We start from the raw sequence: 23,445 nt of genomic DNA, 5'->3' as shown, positions 1-23,445 counted from the left end.
CAAGGACCCCATTGGTATATGTATGTGATCATCAGATTTCTGCTGTTACTATCCTACATGTATTCACTCTCAATCGGGTACATGAAATAAAGGAAAGGAGGCGCAACCACCTAGTGCATTACCCGTGGTACTGTATAAAATATTTAATAAAAAATGCCAAATGCATACTCCCAAACATGCAGAAATAAAATCGTGTTACAAATTCCCTTCACACGTGTGCTGGAACATGTCCCTTGAGATGCGACCGCTAACGCGTTTCTGGAGTCAAGCCCCCTTCTTCAGAGCTGGTCAAGGGGGCTTGACTCCCGAAACGCGTTAGCGGTCACATCTCAAGGGACATGTTTCAGCACACGTGTGAAGGGAATTTGTAACACGATTTTATTTCTGCATGTTTGTGAGTATGCATTTGGCATTTTTTATTAAATATTTTATACAGTACCACGGGTAATGCACTAGGTGGTTGCGCCTCCTTTCCTTTATTTCATGTACCTGATTTGGAGTTCCCTGCCTGAGGAGAGCAGCACGCCAGTCTTCCCCCTTTGAAGTGAGCGCTTGGTTGAAATATTTGTTTGATGTATTCACTCTCGTTTGGCTTTCATTATGTAAGGCTGAATCTGTTCCAGATGAACTGTCAAAGCATGGGTATGTTGACCGTTAGTTTGATTCATATGTTTGTCTTGCCCAACTGCTGATAACATTGTGGATTCCTTCTGGATACAATGACGCACAGCCTTTCCCAACCAGGGATTCCTTGTGCAATGGGCAATGCCTGCCTCTCAGATAAGTAACCACTGACACCAGTAATCTTTTTGGCCTTCTGTAAGAGAGTGGGAACAGAGGTTATTCCCAATGACCACAAATGTAAGGAGCGTTCTATTCAGTGACCATCGATGCTAATGTACTGTGAGCTTTAGGGAGGCAAGATGGTGATTATTGCTAGCAGCTACTAGCGAGAAATGCAAGATAATCCGGCAGGCTGGTTGTACCCAAGTTGATCGATCGATAAACTTGGTACATTTAGTCTACTCACACACGATTCGAATTTTGGCTGATTCCTGCTGAGATTCGAACTGTCTATGGCCGTCCTTAAGTATAGTAATTATAAGTAGGAGTTCCTTGAGCCTGGAAAGTTTATTACAGGGGTTCCTCAATGTCCTAAAGGAAAGGTGATGTAGAAGTACACACCATCTGCTTATTTTAGTTTTGTAGGTTATTATAAATCCCCATAAGTGGAGATGTCATCATCTAAGGCAGGGATCCTCAAACTAAGGCCCTCCAGCTCTTGCAGAACTACACGTCCCATGAGGTATTGTAAAACTCTGACATTCACAGACATGAGTAGGCATGATGGGAATTGTAGTTCCTGAACAATTGGAGGGCCATAGTTTGAAGACCCCCTGATCTAAGGAGTCATATATTTGGAGCTATTGTGAAGTTTCTGTCCAGCTGTTCTAGTTCAGCGATCACTGTGTCACCGCAACCTTTTTTTTTTTTTTTCTGCAGCAACTGTGCCCATCCCTGTACTACGGCAATGTCAGCGTGTGCTGTGATGTACAACAGCTCAATACGCTAAACGCAAACCTACAGCTTCCTCTGCAGTTCCTGTCGAGGTATGTATGAGAGGTGACCACCTATGTGAAAGTAGCTGGAAGTGTGGCACGATGAAGGATTCATTGGAGCTTAAATTTTATAGCTAAAGTAAAAAAAAAAAAACCTAAATGACATACATACTGTATTCTTCCATGTTTCAGTTCTCCATTTTTTTTCATCCTGTTTCTTGAAAATGTTGTGTACATTTATCCCCCAAAAAATTCCTTGGCATTGTTCTAGAAATTCAGATTTGCATTAATTTCTATTATGCCTGTGTCTACAGTTCATTCAGCTATCTCAATATCTCCTTTTGTAGCCACCCATTTTAGATGCATTAGGGCAGTCTCCAAGTGTTATGAGAAGTTGTGAACCAGAATGAAAGAACACATTCTCGGCATCCCTTTAAATGGGCATGTTCCTCCTTGCTGACCTCTGTATGGCACAGACTTTAGCTGTGCTGTGATGATCAGTTTCTTGATTACTGTTCTAGAAGCAGGTCTGTAATCGGGCAACTGATGGGCATAGCTTATGTCTCTAGCTTCCAGTGGCCAGCTATTTTCCTTCCTTCCTTCCTTCCTTCCTTCCTTCCTTCCTTCCTTCCTTCCTTCCTTCCTTCCTTCCTTCCTTCCTTCCTTCCTTCCTTCCTTCCTTCCTTCCTTCCTTCCTTCCTTCCTTCCTTCCTCAGGCCATTTGTTTGAGATGTTGATTAAGCTCCCAAATGTACTTTGGATTCCTTACGTCACTGCAATGCAGATGGCAAGTTACTTCACTTGTGTTTGGGTGTTGGGTCTTTTAGAGCAAACACAACCGTAGTAACTTAGTATTTTCATTCTGCTGAAGTTCAGCATTATAAATTAATGTAATTGTAAGTGCCGGTTCATATTAGTGCGATCACAGCGATCGCATGTAATTCGGAGCGCACTGCTCCTAAATTACGTGCGATCTCTGTGCGGTGCAAATGTCAGCCATACAGTTTGTATGGCTGTATTCGAACCGCAATCGCACTAAACACGCACATGACCCTTTTTTATCCGCAGCAGAATCGTTTTGCATGGTGGTTCACACTAGTGCGATCCGATTGTGTGCGAACTTGCAGATCGCACTGAGATATGCGATCTCAACTTTTAATTTACACCCCCTGCGTATCGCATATGGCAGTGTGAACTGCCAGGGGTGCGGATGCGATGCGAGAACACTCTGCATATTCGCAGCGTTCCCGCATCGCAGAAGTGTGACCCGGGACTAAAGGTTTGATTTTTGTTGAAAAAAAAATAAATGTTATACTTGCCTGCTCTGTGCAAGGGTTTTGCCCCGCTCCTCCTCTTCATCGGTGCCCTCACGGGAAGCCACTTTCCCTGGGGGCACCGTGCGGGTCACTCTAGAGTGCCGCTGCTGCATCCATTGACACGGACAGAGTGACCTGGCCCTGCCTCCTGCTTCCATGTCGCTGGTTTTGATTAACTTTTGAGCTCATGCACATTTCTGGATCGGATGGACTCCAGTAAGAAAAAGGGGGGCTCTTGGGGGCAGCTGCGGCAAAGGTTTTTCACCTTAATGCGAGAAGGTGAAAAACCTTGAGACTTTACAGTCACTTTAAATAAAAAAAAAAAAGTAGTTTTAGGTTAATTTTTTTTATTTTAATTTTAAAGTATTACTAAACCCACAACAGTAAAATCAGTCTGTATATGCAGTAAAGCATGTTTGTTATACTCACTGTGGAACCTATGGGGTAATTGCTCTGCATTGTGTAAAAAGGACGTTTGATCCTGTCCTCTCTGATTCTTCCCTTTTACCACTGTCCCCTAATAATTTCCTAATAGAACAGAGGCTAGGGGACAAGGTGCACATGCTCAGTTTGGTGTATATTGCTAAAGAGTTTTTTTCTTGGGAGAGTGCATGTGGTCAGCACAGGGCCAATCAGCACTGTCCAGGCAGAGGGTCAGGGGTCCTGCAGCCTCATAGGACAGTCAGAGCAGAATGAAAACCCCTCTTACCAGCTTCAACCAGACATTGATAGAAGTCACAAGATTACTATATACTGCTTATGAGAAAAGGTAGTTAGAAGTTTGTTTATGTAGCACCCTACAGGTAGGTGCCTTGTAAAGATATAGTGGGCCTTGTCTGCCTAACAGCAGGGCTGTGATTTATTAGTCAGGGTGTCATGGTTTCCAGATGTGCCTGCTGAAGGGGGAATCTCCCCACTGGTTCCTGTGAGAGGCTTCTCATAGGGCGGTGGATGAAACCCAATCAGGGGACACATCCAGGCTTGTAACTACCCCAGGAGGCAGATTGTGCTGCAAAGGATTCTGGGAGTAGGTATAAGTTTGGGGGTGGCACATGACATGATGTCTTTGGCGGAAGCAGAGTCCCAGGAAGGAGAGTGCGGCTGTCTCTCCTCTTGTCTGAGAGAGTGCTGAGTGAGCTGAGAGGATCCGGTGTGCCGAGAGCCTGCGGAGACAGAGAGGGGTCCAGTCCCAGGAAAGCCTACACAGGTCATGAGTACTGAGGATTGCCCCTGGGGGTCTGCCTGAAGTTGGAGGGGACCACTCCGGAAGAAGGTCTGGGATCCAGTGCCAGCTAATTGTAAAGGGGGGTGCCAGGGTTGAGGACCCTGAAGCTACAGAGGGGGTACATAGTCAGTGGACCCTGAAGAGTTCAAGTTAAAGGGGGCACCTGCAGTTGGGCCCTGAATTGTACAGAGTGTGTCAGTTGCAAGTACAACCATACAGAGTTCTACTTCATACTACCTCAAGCTAGTCAAAGCGGGGCACAGTATTCAGTGACTTCCACAGCACAACAGTGTCAGGAGTTCTACAGTTCTCAGTCCTGGATCTTCTGGACTAATAGTCGAGGATTCAGCACTTCTGTGTTCTACAGGATATTCACAGCGTTAGTGAGCGTTGGCTGGCGTTTAAACTAAGCGCCAACAGGCATTTTTCAGGAACTAAGTCCCAAGTGCACATAGTTGAAGCCTAAAGGAGTATCCCACTCATTCCCTTCTCCCATCCCCTATAAATCAAATAAAAACCACAAACCGAGATGCCGGAGTTGTCGCTGCTTCAGTCGTCACACCCAGGGTCACAGCTCACATGGACTGGAGAGAGTACCGGTTCTAATGGCAGACCCACATCACACCACAGGCCTGGAAACCTTGCTACATTTACTAAATTTTAGTTTTTCAGCAGGAACGTGGGGGAACGCAGTTCCGGCACCTCCAGCAATGAATGTATGTAAAAGCAAGGGGTGGTGGAGTGTGCTGGAGGGTCAGTTGATACTGGCTGCTGGGTAATATATTGTCCCTGGGGGGGGGGATCTATTGTTGCAAGGGGGGTTTAATGTTGCTGGGAGGGATCTCTTGATGAGGGAGGGTCTACTGATGCTGGCTGCTAGTAGATCTATTGTTGCTGGAGGGGATCTAATGTTGCTGGAGGCATTTTGTTGCAGGGGTTCTATAGCTGCTGGGAGATCTATTGTTACGGGGGGGGGGGCTATTGTTCCCAGGGGGACTATTGTTGATGGGGGGATTTATTGTTGCTAGCTGCAGGGGATCTTTTACTGTTTTTCTTGTTGTTAACACATTCCATACAAATGACTTGGCACCAAAAAATGATTCTTCGTTCTCTAAAAGGAGTGGTGCTGGGAGGTGGGTAGGGGGTGGAGCCAATGAAGGGTACTGGGAGCTGGATAGGGGGTTGAAATAAGGGGTGACTAGGAAGAGGGGAGTTCTTGCACCTTTTATTCTGAGAAAAAAAGTGTGTGCTGTGGGAGACCAGATGTAGTGAATGCAGGCTCCTGTGTCTTTAGTGCCACTTTAAGTTTTATATGTGATCTTTTATATCTGATTTTGTATTGTTTATACAGTCTTTGGTTTACAAATACATTTTTCTTTTATTTTTCGCCTGCAAATCATTATGGTGGAGGTAAAGTCAGCGTAGTGTAGCTCTCTTTTATAGGCTGTCACTCATTGTAACTTCCTAATGAGTCCACTAATAAGGGATGAGACCTTCTCTGAGTCGTCCAGTGCTGAGCATACATTTCACTCTGATCCATTGATCTCTGTAAACAACAAACTCTTTATCAACACCATATAGGTAGGTAAGAAAAAAATGACCTCCTTCCTAAGGCGGCAATACATAAATATATGTAGCTCCAATCACCCCATACATGGATGTATCTCCCTTTCCGAATAACAAAATCGGATTAATTCTTCACCCGTGGGCATGACCATTGAACAATTCAGCATGTGATCACCAGCTGTTTTAATACAGACGTGTGCTTGGAATCGTGGACTACATGGAGTTACATAGGTAGTCTGGTTGAAAAAAGACACAAGTCCATCCAGTTCAACCAACGTAGATGAAGAAGAAAAAAAAACACACACAAAAATAGAAAACCTTTATTTACACAATCCTATATTCAGTTGATCCAGGGGGTGGCAAAAAACCCCAGCAAAGCATGATCCAATTTGCTCCAGCAGGGGAAAAAATTCCTTCCTGATCCCCTGAGAGGCAATTGGATATTCCCTGGATCAATTTTACCTATAAATATTAGTTTCCAGTTTTAATATTTTACATTTAGGAGAGAATCCAGGTCTTTTTTTTTTTTTAAATGATCTACTGAGCTGATCAGAACCCCCCTCTTGAGGGAGTCTATTTCACATTTTCACAGCTTTTACTGTGAAGAAGCCTTTCTGTTTTTGGAGATTGAATCTCCAAATGCCCCCTTGTCCTCGGTGTTAAGTTATTCACTATAAGGTCATCACAAAATTCATTATATGGGCCACTTATGTATTTATACATGTTGATTATATCCCCCCTAATCTCCTCTTCTCAAGAGAGAATTATATCCAGTGTCTGTACCGGCTTCATAGCTTGGAAATATTGAGTCATGTGAGGCTGCCCAGAGTCCCTTTTCTTCTCTCTGTACCATTTTTTTTTTCTTCTTGATTGTACTGTGAAGTTTTTTGTTTAAGCTCTTTATTCAGAGGCTTAAAGCGGTTGCCAGTCATGTCCCTGTCCCTTCACTTGCTCATTATGACATAGTCTTCATTGTGAATAACGAGAGAGGTGGTCATTGTCTGCACAGGAGCAGACTGCTGTTTTTTGACTTGTTTGTGTTTCTAGACCAGCCAGTTCCCTTCTGTTTCGCATTCACTGGGAATTTTGGTAAATGGGCGAGAGGGTCAAGTGCCAGGCTGTAAATGTAAAGAGTAACTAAAGGCAAAACCTTTTTTGAATAGAGTGGAGAGGGATTAGAAATTGGAACACTCGTGGGTTTTCATTGCTGTCTGCGTCACCGTTGGGGAGATTCAACCTCTGTTTGTCCTGTTTACTATTCTCAAAAGTGAACGTAAAAGAAAATACCAAAAGCTAGAAAGCCTGAAATAAGAAAAAATCTCAGCTGAATGCCGAGATCAGTGCAGTATTGAAAACTGCCAGGCCGGGCGTGACGTCGTCGTGCCCGGGCCTCCGAGAGTCATATAGACTGCCGGCGATCATCTGGTCCTCGCAGTCTCTATGGTACACTTCGCCGGCGGCCGATTCCTTCTCCGGCTCGCACCGGAGGGTGGCAGGGGGGGGGGGGGGAGGAATGTCCCCTCCCGCCGCCTGTAACAACGATCAAGAGGCTGTTCAGCCGCTATGATTGTTCTTATGGTGATTTAGATACCCCTGGATGTCATATGACGTCCAGCGGTAAGGAAGTGGTTAAAGCGGAGTTCTGGGCAGAAAAACATTTTTTACCTAAAAAATACCCCCGGGACAGTCAGGGCTAGTGCATTTAAGCAACGATAGCCTCTGAACTGTCCCCTGTTTCACTTACCTGTAAGAAAGAAATACTTACCTTGAAAATGTCTTGTCCAGCGCTGCCATCTCATGTGTGGGCAGCTGAAGCCGGAGTGTCCCTCTTCGTGCCCTCTTTGGTGACGTCTGAGTCCCAGAATGCCCTGCTTGTCACTTCCGGGGCAGGCGTGTCATCCCTGAACAGCTTCTGGGCATGCCCAGAAGCTGTTCAGCAGGGAATGACGCACCTGCACCGGAAGTGACGAGTGACTCTTGGGATCAATGAGGCTCATCTCCCAGGAGTCAATGCAAGCAGGAAGGGACGTCATGCGCCGTGTCCGCAGAGGGAGGAAGAGGAAGGAAGGTAAGTATATTTTCATTAAAAACTAGGTAAGTGAAACAAAAAAAAAATGTTTTTCAGGTTCATCTAAGCTAGCTGATGGTGCAAAGATAGTTTTTAGGGTGGAACTCCGCTTTAGTATTCAAAGCAACCCCCTTACCCCAATCCATACATGTCTCCATGCTTTATTTTGATGAGAAATCACCCCCCTAGCATTTCTGGCAGTGGCCATCTTGAGTAAGGGCAGATGATTAATGTAGCATTTACTTCCTGGAATCCATCTACACTTGGCTCAAGCGTACAGGCAGGAGGGTGTGCTTAGCTGAGAAATCGCCTCCTGAAGACCCTGGGATGTTTGACATATTTTGTCTAGGCATGAGAACCAGAAAGAAACTGAAGAAATGTACAAAAAAAGTTTAAACGAGTCAATATAATATACCTTCCTATCTATTTTCTAATGGTAGCAGCATAAGGATTAAAAATAATCAACATTGGTTGAGAGAGTGAAGTGTGGTGTACGTGAAAGGTTGAGGTTGCATTCTCTTTTCTTCCAGGTGTCCTTCCTGCTTCTTCAATTTGATGACTTTATTCTGTGAGCTGACCTGCAGTCCTCGCCAGTCAGAATTTCTGAATGTTACAGGTACTATAGACTACATCAGCCCAGATCCATCCAAAGGAAACAAAAGCATCATTACCATGGATTTCTACATTGGGAAAAGTTTTTCTAATGGTAAGTAATATTTACCGGCTCTGACAGATGGGGCAAGCATTTCTTAGAAAAGCTTGTATATACCGTGTTGAGGATTTGATAAACCAACGTGTACAGCAGACTTTTACAGAGTATGTGCAAAGCTTTTCGCAAGCTTTGTTGATACCGTTTAAAGAAAACTTGAGTTCGAGGGATGGTAAATGTAGGTCTTAATAGGAGTGCTGACTGTCCCTTTAAACATGCTTCTAGATTGGTTATTTAGCCATACACGCTTTAATCTCTTTTGTTCAGCCTGCGTGTTCCTCCATCTATGCTAAACTGTGCAAATGGATGAATGCCAGCTGTTGCATTCAACAGTCTTCTCCTGCAGCTATCGGAATACCTAAACAGTGTGTGTAGTTGATTAGATGCAAACATTTGGCTAACAATTTTCCACCTGGCTCCTTCGACAAGTTCACCTGAACAATCCGCTTTTGCTGAGCCGTGTATTGCAGCCTTAGGCCCCTTTCACACGGGCGATCCGATCCGCCTGTCAGTTTTTTCAGGTGGGCCTGATCTGATGCTCCATGCATCCCTATGGGGCAGTGAAGACATGTCTGCTGACACCCGCTCCTATCCGATTCCGATCCTGTCCGTGTAATCCGGACGGATAATAAACCCTATTTTTCATCCATCTGGAGGATCTGATTGAATGAGAATGGACAGGCGGTCCGATCTCCCCATAGAGGACTGAGGGGATCTGACAGCTCCGTCTCCGCACACAGAGCGGAGATGAGCTGTCGGGCGGTGTGCCCGTGTAAAAAGGGGCCTTAGGTTACAAGTAGTGGTGAAGCTTAACATTTTATTAAACCCAAAACCAAAAATGTAATATAGTACAGCTTACCAGTCATTAGATGTGGTGGCTGCATTAGTGTGTTTTAGGCTTTTTTTCTCCCTCTGTTTTTCACCTGGTGATCTGGCCAGTAAAACCCATTCTGTAGAGTGCTCCCATTATGGATGAAGGAGCACAGGGGGCATCTTTGGACAGCAGCACTGTTAATCTGGTGGGCTTTTGGATGTACTAGCAATTTAAATACACTAACAAATTAAAGCCAAACTACTGTACACACTGTACAAGCAGTTAAAGCGAACCGTTTTTTCCTTTTGATATAAAGGTTTTACATAAATAAAAGCCGACCATTTGTAGGCATCACTCACTGTCTGTGTTACTGGTTTGTGTCAGTCCTCTAACTGCTACATCTGCAGGAAAGTGTGTTCTTTTGAAAAACAACGGCTTGCTGGCTGAATCTCATGTGAAGTGTCACCACACTGTGGACACTAGTGTATAAATCTTTGCCTCATCCTATATCATGTAGTATCAAAAGTACATAGGAAAATGGACTTTAGTGGCACAACACAACCTCACAAAGGCTAGATTTATCTAAAATTATAAATTTTATTACAATTTCTTTAAAAGCAGACAATGCAATAAGACAAAATGAAACCCAAAGTATTTGTTCCAATATGGACCGACATCCTCCTTGTTGGATACGTATGTCCAAAAGTAATTGTAAACCTAGATCCTCTGAACAGGGAATTCCTGCATACTGACAGAAGTGGGTGACCAATAAAGTGATCTTTGGGGTACAGTCAGCTCATGGTTTGGGCTGACTGTACCCTCAAGAGGTCTTCTATGACAGCCACCATATATCTCACAGTGCAGATTTTCGTTAAAGGAGTTGTAAAGGCAGAAGTTTTTTTTTTTTTTTTTTATCTTATTACATTCTATGCATTAGGATACAAAAACCTTCAGTTTGCATCAGCCCCCCCCCCCCCCCCCTCAGCACCCTAATACTTGCATGAGCCCATCTTTATCCAGCGATGTTGCAGGAGTTTCTCAGCTCCCCCCCTCATTGGCTGAGACAGCAGCAATTGGCTCCCACTGCTGTCAATCAAAGTCAGACAGCCAATCAGGAGAGAGAGAGGGGGTGGGGCTGGGTCGCAGCTCTGTGTCTGAATGGACGCAGGGAAATGTGACTTAGCTTGAGTGCCCCCATAGCAAGCTGCTTGCTGTGGGGGCAATCAACAGGAGGGAGGGGTTAGGAGCACAGAAGGGGACCCAAGAAGAGGAGGATCCAGGCTGCTCTGTGCACAACCACTGCACAGAGGAGGTAAGTATAACATAAAAATTTTACAATCACTTTAAAGAAGAAGTTCACCTTTTGAGCTTGTTACTTGGTAAATATGTGGGGTGTAACGTTCAGCACCCCCCCCCCCCCACTTCGAAACCCATTCCTTTGTAAAAGCGGTGGGGGTTGTTTCCCCTGCAGCCACTGTCACATAAAACCAACATAGCTGGCTGGGTCTCCACCTGCACAGCAACTTCATTCTCAGTGAATGAATAAACCACTAGACCCATTGTGCTGATCAGCCCACTCGTAGTCCATTTATACTCCCTCCAGCTTATTAAACTAAAAACCTGTATAGAGGTATGGGCAGAAGGCTAAAGGGAGATTGTGCCAGGGTGCCACTTTTTGCAGGTGCAATACTTTGCAGGCTCCTTTAGAAAAATAATAGATGCCCCCCTTTTTTTTTTTTTACCTGCAAAAATGTGTATTTTGGTATTAACGGTGAACTTGGCCTGTAAAGTATTGTAGTGCTCTCATGTATATATGAGAAACAGTCACACACATCGAATGAGGTTTCCTATTCCATTTTTGCCTCACTATATTCATTTCTCTACAGGTTTTCATTATTTTTTTTTATTTTTTTTCCATTTTGTGTGTTCTGCTCTTTTGTAGTAAAATTACTGACCTGCAGTTTTATTAAAGATGTATATATATATATATATATACCGTGTGTCCATTTTTTTTTTAAACTGTTAATATAATCAATCTGTATAGAAGATATACAATGAAATATAGAGCAAGGGAAAAAAAGTTTTTTCTTATTAAGCACAATTGCCCATTTAGGGCAAAGTGACAAGTTCTCTTTAAAATCCACATCCCCCCCCCCCCCCCCCCAAATTCCCAGATGATACTTCTTTGCACTCCTCTGCCACCCTTTTTTACTTACCATGAGTCATGAGCTTTAGGCTCCGTTTATGTTCATTATCTATCTGAATTGGAGCTTACATGGCGTTAATGACCCACCCACATCCCTAGTGTGTGACTGTGCTCCGATCTGCTGTGTGACTGCTCATTTGCTGAACATTGGGGGCAAGGGAGAAGCTCATATGTTCCAACATATCTGGAATATCTAAAGGTCTTTTGCAGGGGAGCGTGGTAAGGGTAAATATTTAGCAACGTGGGGTGCTTTATCGAGAGAACCTGTCACTTTTCATTGAATGGAAAAAGTATCAGGTTTACTTCTAAAGCTAAACTCCAGGCAGACAGTTAAAGTAGGTTGTAAAGGCTCAAGGTTTTTTACCTTTGATTAATTCTATGCATATAGGTAAAAAACGTCTGTGTGCACCCCCCACCCTTCAATACTCACCTAAGCTCCCTCCCGATCCAGCGATGTGCACAAGAGCCGAGCTTCTCCCGGGTCTCTCATTCCTTATTGGCTGGGACAGCTGCAAGGGCCATTGTCTCCTTCTACTGTCAGTCAAGGCCAGTGTGCAAATGAGGAGAGAGCGGGGGACAGGGCCGAGCCACAGCTCTGTGTCTTATGGACGCATAGGGTGGGGCCCAGGAGTGAGCACTCACGAGTGCCTCCAGAGCAAGCAGCTTGCTATTGGGGGGCACTGGCTGAAGAGGAGGGGCTCTGTTACAGTTTCAATTCATTTACTCCATTGCTTTGCTATGAAAATATACACATTGAAAATGTACTTCTGTATGTTACCTTTCACTTCTTATTTTCTGCTGTCAGAAATCGGTAGGTGAAATTGTGTATTCAGACTGTTAAGGCCCGTACACACTTGACGGAAATCGGACAAAATATCCTCAGATTTTTCTCTCTTGCTCAGCGTTCATAACCGTTTTTAGTTGACAGTGCATAAATGTTCACGAAATTTCTCGTCCGATTAAGTGACACTTAAAGCAATGTAAACATAAAACGTCATAAAGATGTCCCTTTCATAGTTTTTCTGTAAAAACTTACAATATATTATCTGCTCCTATTCAGCAATGTACAATGCTTGCAAGGACGTAGAAGCCCCATCCAGTAATGTTAAAGCTTTGAGTTTGATGTGTGGAAGAGAAGCTAAAGATTGCAATGCAACCAACTGGATCCAATACATGTTCAACAAGGATAATGGGCAGATTCCTTTTACCATCACACCTTACTTTTCAGGTACAGTACAGCCAATTCTTTAGCTTGGGGGCTTCAGAAAGGGTCCATCAAGGTTTTAAGGGGCTTGGCAGCATTTAGAGAGTGATGAGATATTAATCGAAGTTGTGGGATGAGGAGAAAGTGTCTGGCCCAGGAAGCCATGAATCTTCTCTGAGTTTCCCTGTTGTTCTGTCGTTGATCCTCCTCTACACTATATGACCAAAAGTATTGGGACGCCTGCCTTTACACACACGTGAACTTTCATTGCTTCCCAGTGTTAGTCCGTAGGGTTCAATATTGAGTTGGCCCACCCTGTGCAGCTTTTAAAGCTTCAACTCTACCGGGAAGGCTGTCGGCAAAGTTTAGCAGTGTGTCTTTGGGGATCCTTGAGTATTGTTCCAGAAGCACATTTGTGGGGTCAGTCACTGATGTGGACATCAGTCTCTGCTCTAATTCATCCCTAAGGTGTTCTTTGTGGTAACAGTTTGGCATTGGTCCCCCCTGTTCTAACATGACTGTGTGCCAGTGCACAAAGCAAGGTCCCTAAAGACATGGATGAGTGAGTTTGGGGTGGAGGAACTTGACTGACCTGCACAGAGTCCTGACCTCAACCCAATAGAACACCTTTGGGAGGAATTGGAGTGGAGACTGTAAGCTAGGCCTTCTCGTCCACATCGGTGCCTGATCTCACAAATGCGCTTTTGGAAGAATGGTCAAATATTCCCATACACACACTCCTAAACTATGAGGACAGCCTTTTATAGCTGCAAAGGGTGGACCAACTCAATAATGAAACCTACAGACTAAGACAGGGATGCCATTAAGATTCATGTGCGTATAAAGGCAGGCGTCCCAATACTTTTAGTAATATAGTGTATGTGATACAGCTCTTAACCTCTGAGAAATGTTCTTATTTTCCATGCCTTTGCAGTAGTTTGTGCTGCTCATATAAAGAGCAATGATTTTTCATTGGGTGTTAGTAATATTGAGCAGGCGTTGTTAAGAAGCTTCTCACAATTTTAATGGTAAATGATCAAGTATTGTGTAGATCCTGTCCTTCAGGCTTTAGAGGGGCCAGACTGTGGCTTGTGGGAGTAGAAAATGTCCAGGTGTCAGTGGGAGTAAACAAGGCCCCATTCCTGGTATCAGTTGGAGGAACAGTGCCTCCCCCTTGATGGTGGTGTCATTGGGAGCAATAGTGCCCCTTTGATTGTGTCTTTGAGAGAAATAGTGCACCTTTGATTGTGCCATTGGGAGGAATAGTGCCCCCTCGATGGTGTCATTGGGAGGAATAGTGCCCCCTCGATGGTGTCATTGGGAGGAATAGTGTCGTCCCCCCCCCCCCCCGGACGGTGTCATTGGGAGGAATAGTGTTCCCCCCCCGGACGGTGTCATTGGGAGGAATAGTGTTCCCCCCCCTGGACGGTGTCATTGGGAGGAATAGTGTCTACCCCCCCCCCCCCCCCGGACGGTGTCATTGGGAGGAAAAGTGTCCCCCCCCCCCCCCTGGATGATGTCATTGGGAGGAATAGTGTCCGTCCCCCCGCCCCCCCCCCCCTGGACGATGTCATTAGGAGGAATAGTGAACCCCCCCCCCGGACGGTGTCATTGGGAGGAATAGTGAACCCCCCCCCGGACGGTGTCATTGGGAGGAATAGTGTGTCCCCCCCCCCCCCCCTGGACGGTGTCATTGGGAGGACTAGTGCCCCCCTGGACGGTGTCATTGGGAGGACTAGTGCCCCCCTGGACGGTGTCATTGGGAGGACTAGTGCCCCCCTGGACGGTGTCATTGGGAGGACTAGTGCCCCCCTGGACGGTGTCATTGGGAGGACTAGTGCCCCCCTGGATGGTGTCATTGGGAGGACTTGTGCCCCCCTCGACGGTGTCATTGGGAGGACTAGTGCCCCCCTCGACGGTGTCATTGGGAGGACTAGTGCCCCCATCGACGGTGTCATTGGGAGGACTAGTGCCCCCCTCAACGGTGTCAGAGGAGTAATACCCCAAGGGCTGGATAAAGGCCAGCAAAGGGCCACATCCGGCCCCCGGGCTGCAGTTTTGGAGACCACTGATGTAGACTATTTGATGGATTCTGTTCTAGAATTTGAGGGAATTGCCACCCTCCAAACATATTCACATACAAATTTAGTTTTTAGAATATCTGCTGGGAATTTTTTTTCGTACTAACAAAATATTTGTATCTGTTCCTTACAGATGAGCCACTGCACCACATGATTCCCATGAACAACGCTACAAAGGGATGCAATGAGTCTGTGGATGACGTTGGTGCCCCATGTAGTTGTCAGGACTGTACTCTGGTCTGTGGCAGTAAACCTGCACCTCCACCTCCTCCAGCTCCCTGGCTTCTCTTTGGCTTTGATGCTATGGTTATAATCATGTGGATATCCTATGTTGCATTTTTACTTCTCTTCTGCTCTGCTCTCATTGGAGCTTGGTGTTACAGGTACATAGACATGCTGAATCTGCTTCCCTATGACTAAACCACCCGCCTATGAATTTCATTACCCAGCATGCATTCAGTTAACCGCAGGTCTTTTTACTATAGTTTTGTCCTTATCCTTTAGCAATCAGTTCAGAGAGTGAACTATGGAATTCTTGTATCACTTGGGTCTTTTCACAGTTCCTGCCTGAGTTTCACTGTTCTCTCTTCTACTGTGGTGTTATTAGTAATATACATTACGTTTAAAATCTCACAGGAAGGGTGGTTCCCCCTTGTACTGACGAAGCCAACTGTGTAGAGAGTGCAAACGGAGGACTTGCCACAAGGGTCACCGAGAGACTTCGGAATACATTTTGAGCCTTATGTAATAGATATATATGATAAAAAAATGTGTTGTTTGTAGCAGCCAGTCAGCAATAAGCTCTTCTGCAGTCCGTGTCTGAAAAATCTTTGGGCAGCATTGCATGTTCCTGTTGGCAAACTTCGTTTGCCTCCAAGTGGATTATTTGGGAAGCCTCTCTCAAAATCTGGAATAATGTACACTCACTGGACACTTTATTAGGTACGCCTTGCTAGTACCAGGTTGAACCCCATTTTGCCTTGAGAACTGCCTTAATTCTTCATGGCATTGATTCTACAAGGTGTTGGAAACATTCCTCAGAGATTTTGATCCTTATTAACATGATAGCATCACGCAGTTGCTGCAGATTTGTCGGCTGCACATCCATGATGCGAATCTCTCATTCCACCACATTCCAAAGGTGCTCTATTGGAGTGAGATCTGGTGACTGGGGAGGGCATTGGAGTACAGTGATCTCATTGTCACATCAAGAAAGCAGTGGTGAGATGATTTGAGCTTTGTGACATGGTGCATTATCCTGCTGGAAGGAGCCATCAGAAGATGGGTACACTGTAGTCATAAAGGGATGGACATGGTCAGCAACAATACTCCGGTAGGTCGTGGCATTTAAACGATGCTCAATTGGTACTGAGGCCCAAAGTGTGCCAAGAAAATATCCTCCACACCATTTCACCAACACCACCACCAGCTGCCTAAACTGTTGATACAAGGCCTGATGGATTCATGCTTTCTTGTTGTTTACGCCAAATAGCTGACCCTACCATCTGAATGTCGCAGCTGAAATCGAGACTCCTCAGACCAGGCAATGTTTTTCCAATCTTTTATTGTCCTATTTTGGTGAGCCTGTGCAAATTGTAGCCTCCAGTTCCCTGTTCCTAGCAGACAGGAACGGCACCTGGTGTGGTCTTCTGCTGCTGTAGCCCATCTGCTTTAAGGTTCAATGTGTTGTGCGTTCAGAGATGGTATTTTGCATACCTTGGTTGTAATGAGTGGTTATTTGAGTTGTTGTTTCCTTTCTATCATCTCAAACCAGTCTGCCCATTCTCCTGTGACCTCAACAAAGCATTTTCGTCCACACAACTGCCGTTTACTGGATATTTTCTCTTTTTCGGGTCATTCTCTGTAAACCCTAGAGATGGTTGTGTGTGAAAATCCCAGTAGAACAGGTGTACCTAATAAAGTAGCCGGTGAGTGTATATGGATAGTGGGATCCTTTTTGATTTTAACCACCTCCCGCCCGCGCTATAGCCGAAAGACAGCTACAGCGCGGGCTCTAATTTCCAGGAGGCCGTCTTTAAACGGCCTCCCAGTGACAGGCTCCCCGTGCGCGCATCGGGGAAAATCTGTGTCGGTCGTGTCCCTTGGACACAGCCAATCACAGATGGTGGTGAATGGCCAATCACAGCGGCCATTTGCCACGCGATCGGAACATCCAATGAGAGATGATCTCAAATGTAAACATATGAGATCATCTCTCATTGCCAGCTTCTCTCAGAGCCCGTGTGAGGAAGAGGAGAGCCGATCAGCGGACATAGTGCCCTGATTACACAAGAGGGAAATAAAATGCCATCAGTGCCCGCCATCAGTGCCCATAGTGCAGCCAGTCAGTGCCCATCAGTGCCTGTTCATCTAGGCTCTGATGGGCACTGACTAGCAGCACTATGGGCACTGAGTGTGGGAACTGATGGTGCTGTCCATCAGTAGTGCCCATCAGTGCCACCTCTCAGTGCCCATCAGTGCGGCATATTAGTACCTCCTCATGTGCCGCCTCCTCAGTGCCCATAAGTGCCACCTCCTCAGTGCCCATAAGTGCCACCTCCTCAGTGCCCATAAGTGCAGCCTATCAGTGCCCATCAGTGCCGCCTCATCAGCGCACATCAGTGAAGGAGAAAAATGTATTTATTTTCAAAATTTACTCACAGAAAATGAAAAACTTTTTTTTTTTTTTTTTTTCAAAATTTTCTCCTTTTTTTTTTTTTTTTTTGTAAGAAATAAAAAAACCCAAAGGTGATTACATACCACCAAAAGAAAGCTCCATATGTGTGAAAAAATGATAAAAATGTCATATGGGTGCAGTGTAGCATAACCGCGCAATTGTCATTCAAAGCGTGAGAGTGCTGAAAGCTGAAAATTGGCCTGGGCAGAAAGGGGGTGAAAGTGCCCGGTAGGCAAGTGGTTAAATATGCAGTAGCATTTATTACATTATCATATGAGGTATCAATTCCTAAAGCATGAATTGGTTAACCACTTCAATACCGGGCCAATTCTGACACTTCTCACATACATGTAGAAATTTACTTTTCTTTGCTAGAAAATGACTTGGAATCCCCAAACCTCATATATATATATATATCTATATAATACATATATACACGCCTATATCTACACTGTTCAAAAAAATTAAGGAACACTTAGAAAACACATCAGATCTCAATGGGGAAAAAATCTTATGCTGGATATCTATACTGATATGGACTGGGTAATGTGTTGGGAGCAAAAGGATGCCACATCGTTTGATGGGAATGAAAATTGTCAACCTAAAGAGTGCTGAATTCAGACACCCTGAAAATGAAAGTGAAAAAATGATGCAGCAGGTTAGTCCATTTTGCTGAAATTTCATTGCAGCAACTCGAAACGGTACTCAGTAGTTTGTATGGCCCCTACCTGCTTGTATGCATGTCTGACAACGTCGGGACATGCTCTTATTGAGGTGTCCTGTGGTATTTTCTCCCAGATCTGGACCAGGGCATCACTGAGCTCTTGAACAGACTGAGGTGCAACCTTGCGGCATCTAATGGACCGAAACATAATGTCCCAGAGGTGTTCTATTGGATTTAGGTCAGGCAAGTGTGGGGGCTATTCAATGGCATCAATTCCTTCATCCTCCAGGAACTGGCTGCATACTCTTGCCACATGAAATGTGTGTACATTTTTTTGCCTTTTCATTTTAAAAAAAAAACTAAATGGAGTGTTTTAAAAGACGATTGTTTGTTTTTAAATACTTTCAGTATTTTATCCTGCTGCTTGTTTTCCATACATTAAAATGTGACATTAAGCCTCTTTTTTTTTATGTCCTTTTTCTCCTCCAGAAAAAAGAAGATAGTTTCAGAATATGCTCCAATTGACAGCACCTTGGCATACTCTGTCAATTACACTACTGTGTCAGGTATACCAATTTGAGTGCATATTTCATAAGATTTCCTAACGCAGGTTTGACATGCAAGCTCTCCTGTAAAAATGTTGCTGTGAGGCTTTCCATCATGCTGCTGGAAGTGTTGTGGTTTTGTAAGTCTCCTTTTTTTTTTTTTGTGTGGAATTACCATTTTAAAGAGGAGGTAAATCCAGTGTCCCCCCCCCCCCCCCCACACACACACACCGAAAAGTAAATGCATAATGCATACTAGCACATTATGTGACACTTACCTCCAAACGAAGCCCTCATTGTCCCCGCTGGAGGCCGCATCCATTTTCAGCCTTCTTCCTTCCTGGTCTGCGGACTCCGACTATGCGACTGACCAGGAGCCGCGTGCCGGTCACGACACAGGGCTCTAAAACTGCACGGGAGGCCGTTTCTTCAGAGCGCATGCGCCAGTGACATTATCGGCTGCCTGCAATGTAAATATCTCCTAAACAGTACAAGTTTAGGAGATATTTCCACTACCTATAGGTAAGCTTTATTAAAGAAGCACTGTAAATGGTAAAATACAGATGAGTTTTTATTGCTGACAAGTATGATGTTATTGGTATGTTGTTCTAAATTCACCTGGGTGTGGATGGGAGTTGGCTGTGATTAGAATTACCTTTTTATATGAAATCTCCTAACCGGCGATGTAGCTAAATAGTTTTAGTACACAATGAGGCTCGGTTCACACTGCCACAACCTGCAGTGCAACTTTGCCAGGCAGCTTCAGTGCGACTTGATGGAACTTTAAAGTGATTTTTAAGCAACTTTAGGGAGTCTTCCTGTAATGTTGGATCCAAATCACATCAATTAAGATGAGGATCCGACTTGGAGGGCACTTCCATTAAAGTCTATTCGCACAAGTGGGATAGAAGTTGTCTTGAAGTAGTACAGGAACCTTTTCTAAAGTCGGCGTGACTTCATAATGGTAATTAAAACCACTCTCATTGACTAAAATGGGATTTCACATGTCAAGCAATTTGGGGTCTCGCAAGTCTGATCCCAAGTCGCGGCAGTGTGAACCAAGCCTTATATTGTAGTGTTGTGTTGTAGTGATAAGATACTGTAGCAGGTTTTCCAGGCCTGTGGCCTGAGATGGGTCTGCCATTGTTACCGGTTACCTCTCCAGCCCATGTGAGCTGCGACCCTGGGTGTGAGGACTGAGACATGGACGACTCCGGCATCTTGGTTTTGTGGTTTTTATTGTAGAAAAGGGGGATCGGAGAAGGGAATGAGTGGGATACTCCTTTAGGCTAACTAGATACAACTTAGGACTTTATCCAGAAAAATGTCTGTTAATGCTGCCTTGACGCCAGCCAGCGCTCACTGACACTTAGCACACACTTGATAGAAGTGCTGGATCCTCGATTATAAGTCTAGAAGACCCAGGAGTGTGAATTGTAGAACTACTGACACTGCCGTTCTGCAAAGTCACTGAATACTCCCCTCCGGCCTTGCACTGGCTTGAGGTAGTACACTGTAGATTTCTGTAAAGCTGCAACTCTAAACTGTCACGCTCTGTACAATTCAGGGCCCATATGCAGGTGCCCTCTTTAACCTTGAACTCTTCGGGGTTCACTATGTACCCCCCTCTATAACTTCAGGGTCCTCAACCTAGGTACCCCCTTTCAGCTAGCTGGCACTGGATCCCAGAACCTCCCCCGGAGTGGTCCCCTCTGACTCTGGCAGACCCCCAGGGGCAATCCGCAGTACTCACGACCTTTGTAAGCTTTCCTGGGACTGAACCCCTCTCACGCTCCGCACACCGGATCCCCTCAGTTCAGCTCAGCACTCTCTGGATTCCCAGGGGAACCCCTGAGACACCCACTTCCTCAGAAAGGAGGAGAGACAGCCGCACTCTCCTTCCTGGGACTCTGCTCCTGCCAAAGACACTGCGCCACGCACTTCCCCCAAACTTATACCCACTCCCAGAATCCTTTGCAGCATAATCTGCCTTCTGGGGTAGTTACAAGCTTGGATGTGTCCCCTGATTGGGCTTCCCACACTGCCCTATGAGAAGCCTCTCACAGGAGCCATTGGGGATACTTCTCCCTTCAGCAGGCACATCTGGAAGCCATGACACCCTGACTAGATAAATCACAGCCCTGCTGTTAGGCAGACAAGGCCCACTATAGTTTTACCTAGCACCTACCTGTAGGGTGCTACAATACAATGTGTAGGAATACCTCCTGGCGTTTTCATTATATGGCCCATCATCCTGTCTAATGCAACACTGTTTCTTGTTCCTGCTGCTTTGCCTTTCATGGTGCTCTTTGACTTTGTGTCCAAAAGGACCTAAACTGAAAGAAAATCTGATCTGAGAAAATACATAGGTTGCCATTATAGCACTGGAATTATGATCATGCTACTATTCTGGTAGTTATGTTGACTCACAGCAGAGTCCAAGCAAAAAAAGGGGTTGAAGGGTTAAGGCTAAAGTTAATGGTAAATGTTAGGCTCAGTTAAAGGAATAGATTACAGGTCAGGGACATTTTTACATGTTATATCGTGCACATTTTTTTTAATACATACTATGTTTTGTATATATATATATATATATATATATATATATATATATATATATATATATATATATATATAATATATTACAGTGTATATATAATATAGTTTTTTTTTTTTTTTTTTTTTTACAAGCTATATTTTGATTTTCTTATTTTTGTTTTTGTGTGTCTAGTAGACTCTATAGTAGACTATAGTACATGGAGATGAAATTCAATGTTGGAATACCCTTTCATTGTAAACGTATGTGTTATGTCTTTCCAGACTAGACTAATATCCGCACTTTTTCTTCCTGTACATTGTAGGAGATCCATCATGCTGTGACAGACTTGGGGAGCGCCTGGAGAACTGTTTGAGGGTTGCTTTCACCAAATGGGGTTCTTTCTGTGTCAGACAACCCTGGATCGTCATCTTCTTCTCTCTGGCTATGATTGCTGTGTGTGCTGCGGGACTGAAATTTATGCGGGTCACTACTGATCCCGTAGAGCTGTGGTCTGATCCGCACAGTCAGGCACGCAAAGAGAAGGATTACTTTGACACACACTTTGGTCCGTTCTTCCGCACAGAACAGCTGATCATTACTGCACCGCATAGCAAAGGAGAAACCTACTCTCCATATCCATCTGGGAGTGATGAGCATTTTGGACCTCCTCTAACCTTTGATATTCTTGCTGAGGTGACTAAATTGTATACAAAATGAGAATTAATTGTTCATAAAAGTGAAATGTTTAAGCGAATTCTAACTTCTGGTAAATCTGTCCTCTGTTGCTTGTTGGGCATACCTCTTAAACAGTTCTAGGTCCGTACCTCCAGAATCAAGGGTTTTCTTTGTCTAGGTGGAGGAGTGGGTTTTGGATTATTTTTAAGTAGGTTCTTAGCATGTATTCGATGGAATAGGATTCTGATCCAAACCCCAATGTATTCAATGCAAACAATTACTTTTAATTTATATTGCTTGCTATGATCAGCAAGCAAAAGATCACATTTGCAATAATCTATTGCTAAAGTGGGAGGCAGGTTCAAGCTGGAAGAAGAAGCCTTTAATGCGCTTCTCATTGGTCAGCTTGGTATCATGGCTGCTCTGACCGAAGAGCACTTGCCATTGCAAGCATGATGATGGATCCTCCCTTTGGGGCTGTGTATTACGGTTTACAAACGGCTAATTTGGCAACATGGGGCATAATCGCTATGTGCAGTGGGGTTCTGAGGGATAGCATGGATATTTGGTGTTCACCTTTTTTATCTTTCATAAACTTTAATAAAATGTAGAAACATTGTTTTGTACATTGTTACAGATCAATTTTTCTTTACAAATGTTTTTTTTTCTTTCCAAACTGATTCGTTTTTATTGCATGCCATGATGCATGATGCCCAAAAACTGATCTATTCAGTTTGGAACAGGGTTTTATACTAAAGTTTAAATTGTGTTCAAGCTCAGAGGCTGAATTGGTTAACTAGTCTTATGCACACAGCCTGACAAAAAGCATACAGACACTGTTGGCCGTTGAGAGATAAAATCTTTTAGTATGTATGTTTTGCTGATTGCAGAGCTAAAATTCTACCAGCCTAGGTTATGTCTGATCTCTGCAGATAGACCACTGCTTTTATAGCGAGGGCAAGGTCCCTCTACTGCATGCTGGCATGGGACAACCTTTTCTTATCAGGCTGTGGCGGCTTTCCAAAGAAAACAAACTGTAGGACTTCAAACACCTTTTTGTTTTGATGCACCTGGAATATGTTTAACTTCTTTTAAAAAGTATGGGATTTTTTTTTTCTTTAAACCATACTTATCTAGCTCAAAACTGAGCGATCAAACACCACTGATCGCTCGGTTCTCAGAGCTCTCTGAGCACAGATCTGGTGACTGTCAGTCACTGGCTCTCTGCTCTGCCCCCCTCTTCCAGTAAAGCGCTGGGCTGTGGAGGAGGGTGGGTGCGGCGGCTCAGGCACTCGGGTCACCTTCCTTCCCGAGTCTGGGCCGGCTCTTAGACCTCAGCCGACAGAGGGCTTCAGGAGTGCAGAATGAACTGCACGCCTGTGATCCACAGGAGATGTACACCCAAATGAGCTTTGGTTGTACTTCTCCTTTAAACTTTAGGTTTGGGCTTTGTGTAGTTTTGTAGTGACATGGGATAGCTATATTTGCTCATTACACAGTAGATTGAATTGCTTTGCAATGCAGCACAGCAATATAGTGCTTAATTTACCCTGCTTCTCATTTACCATTCGCCAAATGTAGTACAGTAATAAAATTT

The 23,445-nt window shown here is 44.5% G+C and overlaps 1 protein-coding gene across 1 annotated transcript in view; it reads left to right on the top strand.

The window, feature by feature from the left end:
• The window catches only part of NPC1 (NPC intracellular cholesterol transporter 1), a 134,908-nt gene that overhangs the window by 53,484 nt on the left and 57,979 nt on the right, over positions 1-23,445 (top strand). Inside the window, exons 3-8 of the mRNA XM_082258500.1 lie at positions 1,504-1,610; positions 8,265-8,440; positions 12,524-12,691; positions 14,882-15,131; positions 18,579-18,655; positions 21,496-21,866. Coding sequence (XP_082114626.1) covers positions 1,504-1,610; positions 8,265-8,440; positions 12,524-12,691; positions 14,882-15,131; positions 18,579-18,655; positions 21,496-21,866 — 1,149 coding nt within the window. The remainder of the gene's footprint in view (positions 1-1,503; positions 1,611-8,264; positions 8,441-12,523; positions 12,692-14,881; positions 15,132-18,578; positions 18,656-21,495; positions 21,867-23,445) is intronic.

This window comes from Pelophylax lessonae, assembly GCF_965119305.1.
Source record: "Pelophylax lessonae genome assembly, chromosome: 5".
Lineage (NCBI taxonomy): Eukaryota > Metazoa > Chordata > Amphibia > Anura > Ranidae > Pelophylax > Pelophylax lessonae.
The sequence above is the reverse complement of the archived record's forward strand: the minus strand, read 5'-3'. Positions and strand labels throughout refer to the sequence as shown.